General features: G+C 38.7%; 1 protein-coding gene across 1 annotated transcript; it reads left to right on the top strand.

The window, feature by feature from the left end:
• The first annotated feature begins 8,381 nt into the window (after positions 1–8,381).
• Positions 8,382–10,428, top strand: LOC103450552 (GDSL esterase/lipase EXL3-like). Its single transcript, XM_029093935.2, has 5 exons — positions 8,382–8,861; positions 9,137–9,267; positions 9,358–9,591; positions 9,686–9,941; positions 10,035–10,428. Exons 1-5 carry the CDS (start codon positions 8,477–8,479, stop codon positions 10,229–10,231), a joined length of 1,203 nt encoding a protein of 400 aa, XP_028949768.1. The 5' UTR covers positions 8,382–8,476; the 3' UTR covers positions 10,232–10,428.

Below are 10,428 nucleotides of genomic sequence, written 5' to 3'. Positions count from 1 at the left end.
TTATTGAAATTAATTAAAGTTAATTAATTCATTTGTTTTCATTGAGTTTCACGTTCAAGCACACATCGTTGTATCAAGAGCTGTTAGAAATAATGAGTTACAGAAGGTGGCGTGGACGATGTTATGTACTGATTGCACGTTTAGTAAATGACAGAGTAATTGAAAGAAAATTCAGATTGGCTTGAAAAGGAAACATGAATGGACGTGGACGGCTCCAATTAATCGATTTTCATTTCACGTATAGGATTTTGAGTTTCTGCATTTGTTTTACATGGTGCGTTATTTAACTTTTAATTAATTTAAATGGGAGAAAATCAAACTCTATTATACATGTGATAACACGTTCACTTTAGACAATGTGATCATATTCACGTTTTCAATATGAGGGGAGGTTAAACTTAGAGAATCTACAATGAAACAACTTTTTTTTTTTCAACAACTGATATTATCTACATTAAGGAAGGACAATGAAACAACTCATTTGAAACCTATATTATCATGTTTGAGTTCAAAAATTGTGATGGGTTTAAAGTTTTTAAATTTCACCTATGCAATGACTATATTCTTAGTTATATATATTTATATTTTGGATTTTAAGATTCAAGTTTTTTCATTGGATGAAAAATATTAATTTAGGTATGTGCACCAGAGATGATTGCACTCAAATAAATAATATCTTTCTTAGTTGAATAACATTTTTACTTGCTGGCACGAGCTTCACCTTGAACTCAAATCTCATATCTATATTTGAATTTCACTTTAGCCAAACACATATATGAACACAAATATAGAATTTGATCCCAAAGCTCTTAATTAATTGGGTTAGAATAAAATCACCGTTCAAAAAACAAGAAAGATAAAAAGAGTTTGCTTCTCCATCATAGCTCCCCAACGTCTAATTCGATAACATAACTTAAGCATTTTTTCGCATTTTGCTTCATCTCGACCATTATAATACATTAATAATGTAAAATCCCTTCCCAAATTTAGTTTATAATTTTACTAAGTTTTGGGTTTTTATTTAAAAAAAATAATGTTTTTGGATCTTAATTGGTGAGCCCAAGGGATCCACCCCCTGATTTTTGTCCCCCAAGCCTCTCAGCTCTATTCTCTCTCAGTACTCTCCTTCTCACCTCAATTTCTCGTGCTCCCTCTCTCTGTGCTATTTCTTCCCTGAGCTCCCATACACATATACACTCATACACTCATGCACACTTACACAACACGACGACCTCACCCCCACCCTATATCCTTTGCGAGTCCCATGAACCCAGGATCAATGGAGGAACCTCTCCCTCAAGCTCCTCTCTCTGCCATCACTGTGCAGCCTTCCTCGACATGTTTCGCCGTCTACGGCCAAGGGTAAGACTTTAAAACCTTGTAGGGTGTGTTTTAAGGTTCGTTAAGGTAGGTTTGATGTTTGTGTAGACTGGTTGGACGCAGAACAACTCGGGGAGGTGTTTTCCCAGTTTTACTGGTGAGTTCGACGGTTTCCAGCCAAACCATGACGAGTTGGTCGGCGTGCAAGGTATTAATCTTTTCGTCTCGCCCAATTTCACTGAGTATTGAAGAAGTTATATTCATTTGAATCTTACCCAGTTTCTGTGCGACCTCTATGGATTTCGAGGCATTTTCTGGCCAAACCACGGTTAGTTAGATATCGTGCAAGGTACCATTCTCTTCGCCTCGTCGAGAGCTATGATTTTCGTTTTTTAATCACTTGATTTCGTTGAGTATCGACAAAGTTATGAACGTTTAAAGTTTGTCTAATTTTTCGGCCGAAATCTGGCCTTCTTCTTCGTGGAGTCCGATGACCCACAAGTTAAACGGGTCAAACCTGAGTCAGAATCAGAAACCCAGCCCAAACCTTGGGCTTTTGTGACGCAAGCCTAAACCCAAAACTTTTTTAAACCCAAACCTAAATCTGAATTTAGGCCCAACCTTTTTAGCCTAAACCCCTAACCCTTTGGGCCATTTAGAACTCAGGCCTTAGGCCCGTGACCCCCAAAGCCCAAACCCCTTTTATTTATTTATTTTATTTGTTTGAAACTAAACTCAAACTCTTAAAGCCCAACCTTTTTAATCTAGGGCTTTCGGCCCACTAAACCCTTTAACTTTTCAAACCCTAAACCCTAACCGGCCCAAACCCTTTATGGGGAATATTTCATTAGGGAATATTCTATTAGGGAATATTCTGTTAGGGAATATTCTCTAGAATATTCTTTGTGTTGACTTTATGAAATTTACTCGGGACCATTCTTAGGGTAATTCGACGTCCTGAATCTGTTTCCAATGTCCGTTTTCCCAAATTCAATTGTTATAATATAATTTTATTAATTGGTCTTTTTATGTGCTTAGGTGCATATATTGTAACGATTCCGTCTTCACTAGTTTGCGTGGCTCTTCGGAAGCGAAGTATCTGTGAGTGGACCCCTTCTAAAATACATGTTTTAATAGTAGAAATGCATACATGAAAATGGTGATTTAATGATTATGTTTTATGAAATGTTGTATGAGAAATTGATTTTAATAGTAGAACTGCATACATGAAAAGCATGATTTAATGATTACGTTTTATGAGAAATTGATTATCATGCTATACTGAGCTTATTTTGGAATACCATATTTTCTATTGAACCCATGTTCTTGTAGGATATCTAATGGATGACGATATACTATCTATAACATGTTTTTATAACACTATATATAACATGTTTTTATAACACTTCTTTATAGTATAGATGATGGATGACTTTATACTATGAAGATGTTTTTAAGATATATATACTTATGTTTGGAAAGACTATGTTCAATGGCTTTGTGCGTATCTAGTGGTCACTATATATGTGTTTTCGAGTGGGTGCTGTAGGAGCCTTCGGCCGATTAATATTATATATGCCTTCAGGTGGGTGTTGTAGGAGCATTCGAGCAATTGATACTATATATGCCTTTGGGTTGGTGTTGTAGGAGCCTTTGAGCGATTGATACTATATATGCCTTTGGGTGGGTGTTGTAGTAGCCTTCATGCAATTGATACTATATATGCCTTCGGGTGGGTGCTATAGGAACCTGCGGACGATTGATACTTGTGAAGGAAGTGTTCTATGTTCTGCCTATGGGTGATTATGATACCACTAGTTAGCACACTATATACGAGATATTTTTATGGCATGTTAGGGTTTTCGGAAAATCTACCACTTATTATGCTATTAGTTTTCATAAAACTTTGGGGGTTAGTATGTTGATAACTGTTTTAATATTATATATATATGTTGATGCACAAAACCAAAGGGGTCTTGGAACAACGTAAATTCGACCGTAAATCTGCAAGAAATGTAAATAAAACAAGATGTGTTGTGGTTCACCCTAATGTTTGAGCTACGTCCACATTGATGTTGTATTTCTCTGAGATGTTAAAGAGGGAGAGAGAGCTTCTGAGGGTGAGAAACTCTTCTTAATCTAAGTGGCATGAGGGGGTGAAGAGGCTTCCTTATGTGAGGATGAGCTTCTCTGAATATGAGAGGGGATGTGAGGCTCTCTCCAATTGTGAGGGTGATGAGTCCCTTTTATAGAATAAGGGCTCCTCACTTATTACATATTTGCCCCTTCTTTTATTACATAATTACATTTGAGTCCCCGACTATTTATACGAGATCTAAATACGGATGCCCTAAGTATGGTACAAACAGTAGTCCCCAAAGTCTTCAGTCAAGAGAGTCTTTTGGCTGGAGACTTGAAATTCAGTCTATGTGTGGGCCGAAGTAACTAGATGTCGTCTAGGACTGCTAATCGATATGAGGCGGTGCTCAATCTGAAATGATGCTTAACTAGAAGTAGCACATGTTGCGAGGCTGCTCGGCTTGTGGCGTTGAAGGTGAAGAAGTCCCTTTTATAGAATAAGGGCTCGCTCCTCAATACATAAATGATGGGCTAGAGTTGATGCTCGCGGCGAGGCGGTTGCTCAGTAGGCAGCGGTGCTCTCTAATGATGGTGAGAGAGTCTTTTTTATAGAATAAGGGCTTGCTCCTCAATATATGAATAATGGGTTAGAAGTGATGCTCGCGGTGAGGCGGTTGCTCAGTTGGTGGCGATGCTCTCTAATGAGGGTGAGGGGATCTATTTTTATAAAATAAAGGCTCGCTCCTCAGTACATGAATAATGGGTGCTCTTTAATGAAAGTGAGGGAGTCCCTTTTATAGAATAAAGGCTCGATCCTCAATACATGAATAATATGTGCTCTCTAATGAAAGTGAAGGAGTCCCTTTTATAGAATAAGGGCTCGCTCCTCAATACATTAAGAATGGGCTAAGTTCCCCAAGTATTTTTCATGAGGCCCAGTTAAGGCCCAATATATGGTACATAATATAGTCCCCCAAGCCTTCGGTCAATAGAGTCTGTTGGCTGGAGACTTCAAATTGAATCCATGTATGGGCCGAAGTGGCAGTTGTTCGGAGGCGGTATTTGTATACCCTGCACTGAAGCTTTGTAGGTGAAGCTTTGCAAGTGAAGCTTTGAAGCTAGAGCTTTGTAAATGAAGCATTTGAAGCTAGAGCTCTGTAAATGAAGCTTTCGAAGCTGGAGCTTTTGTAAATGAAGCTTTTGAAGTTAGAGCTCTGTAAATGAAGCTTTTGAAGCTAGAGCTTTTGTAAATGAAGCTTTTGAAGCTAGAGCTCTGTAAATGAAGCTTTTGAAGCTGATTGACATGAGTGATGCTCATGAATGTTTGTGTTGATTGACATGAGTGATGCTTATGAATGTTGACATGAGTGATGCTCATGAATGTTGAATGTTGACATGAATGATGGTCATGAATGTTTATGTATGATTGACATGAGTGATGCTCATGAATGTTTATGTATGATTAACATGAGTAATGTTCATGTATAATTTTGGAGTACTAGACATACTTTTGATCAACCTGGTTGGTGATAATAGAGGCAGGATGCCGAATAATTTTGAAGTACTGGGCGTATTTGTGATCACATGGTTGGTGATAGTAGTGGACCTGGCTCTTTTGGGCATATGGGCCTTCGCCCTCCACATAACATTCTAGCCCATTATTTTGGGCTTTGCCATTTTTTTTTACTACCCTCTGATGGGGTTTATACAGATGTCTCCGAAAGATAAGAAAAATAAATTACATCATTCAAAACAGCTGCTCCAGATATAGTTGGATAGTGGGATAACATGTGCAGCTGTTGGAGGAAAACTTCACGTGAAGGCAGGTTTGGTCAGTAGGCATGGTCTTTCATACTTTGATACTTTTGCATGTTCTCCGGATGGGTTTTTCAAAATGGGAATATGCATGATGAAAGGTCAGTATACTTATCCAAGTGCTTTCCTCTTTCCTCTTTTTCCTTTATTCAACTTTTTCTTTCCTCTTTTCCACCGCACCTTTCTCACTCAGTCTTTTTTTTTTCTTTTCCACCTACATACATCTTCACCTGCACATACTTGCTTTTGCTTTTGTTCTCTTCCTAGCGTCATGATTGATTCCTTCTATTTTACCAATTACAAGCCCAACCTTGTCGTTAGGAATCTTTGTAACATATTGTTCATCGCCAGCTTGTATTGTTTACCTTCTAGAAGCTATGGCAGGACCTCCTGATTCAGCCTCAACAAGAACTTCATTGATCAAGTGCTCAGCCTTCGTGATTTGCTCCAGAGTACCCATGAGCTCCACCATCCTAGTTGGAAAATTGAGGTTCGCATCAGAATTTTGGGTAGCTTGAATCTTGGCTTTCGCCGTGTATATGGTGCTCATTCTTCCCAGAGCTCCGTCAAAGTACCCCGTTGGCGTATCCACCGTGCTCAATAGGATTAGGAATGGCGACCCTGCCCTCCTCGATGTGATTCAGAACTTGGACACTGTTTTCCTTTCGAAATTTTCTGGAAGCGTTGACGGTCCTCTAAATCCACCGTCTATTTCGTCTCTTGCGCCGGGAAGTTCAGAAAATAGAAGTGGGTTTAACCTCACCTTAGTTGCCTCTTCCGCTGCTCAAAGTCAAATATCTGCGTCAAAAGGCCTCCAGAAAAAAAAGTGGCGAGAAGAAGCGATTCTTTAGCGGAAAGCCTTTCCATTTCCTTAGCATAAACAACAGTAGCTCCGGGAACAACCTGTTGAACCATCGCTCAGCATACAGACTGTTGGAAGCGAATTCTCCCATCTCCGTAGCATTTCCAGCGACACTACGGCGATCTACCGACGGAAACGGGTGTAGTGGTGGCGATGGAAGAGAAGGCCAACGACGGCGAAGAAAACGAAGTCGAATACCACGAGGTTATGGAAGAAAAAGCAGAGAGGTAGCTCTGCACCAATGCCATTGGAGAGAGAGAAACTCTAGGGGTAGCTGAGAGAGGAGAAGTGTACTGTTTTGAATCGTCGGGAGAAAGGAGAGACATGTGGGTGGTTGGTTTGCTCTAGCTGCTGATTGTTGCTTTGAGCAGGAGAAATAGAGGGACGAGATCGCTTTGAGAAAGCTTGCAGACGCTATGGATGGCAGAGGAGATAGAGTCCAGTCTAAGCAAGAGAAAGTGGATCGGAAAGTAAGTGGAAAAGCACTGGCAATGAGGAGGACAAATTAGAATATTGGCGTGGTGTTTGGTTTTCTTGGTTTTTTTTTGCAGATTTTGCAGATTCACGGTGAAGGTGAAAAAATGAAAGAGAACCGACATAGTTTTTCGTGTCGATTCCCACAGACGGCGCCAAATGTTGATGCACAAAACCAGAGAGGTCTTGGAACAACGTAAATCCGACCGTGAATCTGCAAGGAAGTAAATAACACAGGAGGTATCGTGGTTCACCCCAATGTTTGGGCTACGTCCACACTGATATTGTATTTCTCTGAGAGGATTGTGGGGGAGAGAGAGTTTGTGAGGTGAGAATGAGGCCTCTGGAAGTGAGGAGGCTCTCCCTAATTGTGAGGGTGAGGGGTCATTTTATAGAATAAGGGTTCATCACTTATTACATATTTGCCCATTCCTTTATTACATAATTACATTTGAGTCCCCTGAGTATTTATACAAGATCTAAATACGGAGACCCTAAGTAAGGTACAAACAATATATATATATATATATATATATATATATATATATATCAACTTCGTCCACTCATGTTTGTTTTGCGCCCCTTCAGGACTTAGAATCGAGGCGTACAATCCCTGCTTTAAGGCACTTCTGCATCTGCATTTTCGAGTCATCTCGGTGTAGGACCCATTCCTTTGTTCATTCAATTTTATATTATTTCTTTTAGTGTTCTAGTTAGTTGTATGTTCTAAACACGTTCCTAAATTTATAAGTCTTAATTATTCTTGTTATCAGCATTTGTATTTAATAAATGATTTTCGTCATCTTCGGATGTCGGCTAGCACGTACCTATCTTGATGTTCTAAAAATATTAGGATCGAGACGTGTCACATAATCTACCGATCCTCATTTAGTTATAAGTCAACTTCCAACTGCATCATATTCACATGCAGAGCCACACCACGAAATTTACAAGCAGATGCCCTGCATGCCACATATCTTTAAAGTAGAGCTTATAATTAAGAGTGACGCGCAACATTGATTGATTTGATATTTATGAATTCTCAACTGTATATCAAGAGGGTACGATCCCCCGCCAAACAACTTCCTCATCAAGCAATTAAGAGCCGCCGTGGTGGTGGTTAAGCATCGAGCTCCCTCTTTAATTGATTAGACGGCCATCAACACGTAAAATAGCATTAGTTTAATCACATATGCATAAATTATGCTTTAGTTGAGAATTGTAATATTATTTTATATCTGGCATGGTGGGTGGTCGGGCGCCGGGGGGATGGGGTGCTCTTATTATCTTGTCAGTTATATATCTCAGCCTGGAGAGCCCAATTAAGCCACCTAAATATTTATTGCATGTTGAAATTTAGAACAACCAAAGAAGAGTGACGTTACACACTTACACTTACCATCTCAAATACTGGTAATGCACATTATTGTATATTGTTATTATTTATGTTTTGAGCAAACGATTGTATGTATATTAAAGGTAGGGAGTGAGCTTAGTCTTACAATGAATTTGTCAAAATAATGTGGTTCAATTTTATATTTGGCGGAAATCGAACCTAATGAGTTTAAATTTTGTAATTTCTGTTTATCCACTACACAAATATCAAAATTTAAACTCATTCAACGTTGATAAATAGGGTGGTGAACAAAAATATTCTCTATTTTTCATATAACATCTGTATCACTTCTTTAATTGAGGTAGAGCCTAACAACACATCTAAGTCCCATCATTATTAAAAGAGGTGGTGCAAATATAATGTAAAAAATATGATAAGAGTAACATTAATTTTTGACAGCTAAATATTTATTTGGGTTGTTAATAAATGAATACCATCTGACAGCTTCGCTTCAGAAAAATCTATGGCTCGAACTTTTTTTGGGTCCAGACTCGATCTTAACCATATATAAACTGTAGAACCACAAGATTATGCTCATTTCTTTTAGATCATTTATTTTTGTGTACCTGCCACTTGGTGATATTGTCCAGATGCATGCAGTTGCAGGAGGACTAGGGCTATTTAGTCCTAAACTGGCCAGGCTGCAGATGCAGTCATATGTAATTTTCGTGATTTTCTTCTGCAATATTATTAGTAAGAATAACGTCATTGAGGCAGCTGCAACAGTCAAGCTGCCGAAGAATGTGACTGTCCCGGCTGTTATTGCATTCGGAGATTCGATTGTTGATACCGGCAACAACAACGAAAACTTCAAGACATTTGCACGCTGCAATTTCCTTCCCTACGGAAAAGACCTCAAGGGAGGAATGCCAACCGGCAGATATTCCAATGGAAAGGTTCCCACAGACTTCATAGGTTGTCATCACCATCACCATCATCATCGGACGCTAATAAAAGATTACTAACTGGTATTATTATGATAATTGAGTTAGGAATAAACTTTGAACCCTAGCCTCTGCTTTTTGTACAACTTCGTAAAACCGGTCAATTAACCCTAGTTTTTATGTGAAAAATCCAAGAATATAATTTTCATCTTTAATTTTGTCCCAGAAATTCTGAATAACTATTCACACATACAATAAAATGTTCAATAACCCTACTCTATGTTACGATTTTTTTTTCATGTACAGTGGAAGCATTCGGAATCAAGGAGCTGTTGCCGGCATATTTGGATCCAACCTTGCAGCCTAATGACCTCCTTACCGGTGTTGTCATAGCTGCCGGTGGTGCAGGTTATGATCCATTGACAGCAAAACTTGCGGTACGACCTATATATTTAAGCTCTAATCCTTTGTTCTTTTGTTAATTTTAATTTTGTTTCCTCCATTAATTCTGGAATTCGATTGTGTAGGCAGTCGCATCGCTATCTGACCAATTGAAACAGTTCAAGGAGTACATAGAAAAGCTGAAAGGAATTGTTGGAGAGGAGAAAACAAACTTCATCATACAAAACAGTCTGATTCTTGTGGTAGCCGGCAGCAACGATATTTCTAATACCTATTTTCTTAGCGGTGTTAGGGAATTGGAGTATGACGTTCCTTCTTACACAGACTTCATGCTCAAATATGCCTCTGATTTTATCAAGGTGTGTATTTTCTTGATTCAGATTGCTAAAAATGAAAAATGTACATTTCCTTGCAATTTAATTGATGTAGCTAGCAAAGTTATGAATTTTGTAGGACTTGTATGGATTGGGGGCACGAAGAATAGGTGTACTAAGTGCACCACCTATCGGATGTGTGCCTTCTCAACGAACTGTAAAAGGAGGCATAAGAAGAGATTGTGACGAAAAACAAAACCAAGCATCACAACTGTTCAATTCCAAGCTCTCTGTGGAGATGGACCACCTTAACAAAAACCTGCCAAACTCGAGAGTGGTCTACATTGACATCTACAATTCGCTACTCGATCTCATCATAAACCCCGCTAAATATGGTATGGTATTTCATTTACTCTACCTAGCTAGCTCCATTACATTTCTTATAAATTAGTAAAGATTTATTTGTTTGTGTTGATCCATCCCGACAGGGTTTGAAGTTGCGAATAAAGGGTGTTGTGGTACTGGCACCATTGAAGTGACAAAACTGTGCAACCAGCTCCAACCTGCAGGAGTCTGCATAGATGACTCTAAGTATGTTTTCTGGGACAGCTACCATCCAACCGAAAGAGCGTACAAGATCATTGTGAAGCAGATTCTAGACAATTATACCAGCCACTTCATCTGAAACAATTCATTATATCTTTACAAATGAATAAAACCCTTCAAATTCCCTGCTTGGAATAACAATTTGTAAAATTGATTTGTTCTGGACTTAGGTTGATCAAAGAGTTATGTGTTTCTTTAGGATTTAGGTCGACATGGTTTTGTTATATGAAACAAACAAATCAGACATATTAACAAGAGAAACAAGAATTGTATATA

This window comes from Malus domestica, chromosome 15 (assembly GCF_042453785.1).
Source record: "Malus domestica chromosome 15, GDT2T_hap1".
In the NCBI taxonomy this organism is placed as follows: domain Eukaryota; kingdom Viridiplantae; phylum Streptophyta; class Magnoliopsida; order Rosales; family Rosaceae; genus Malus; species Malus domestica.
This window is presented reverse-complemented; position numbering and strand designations above follow the sequence as displayed.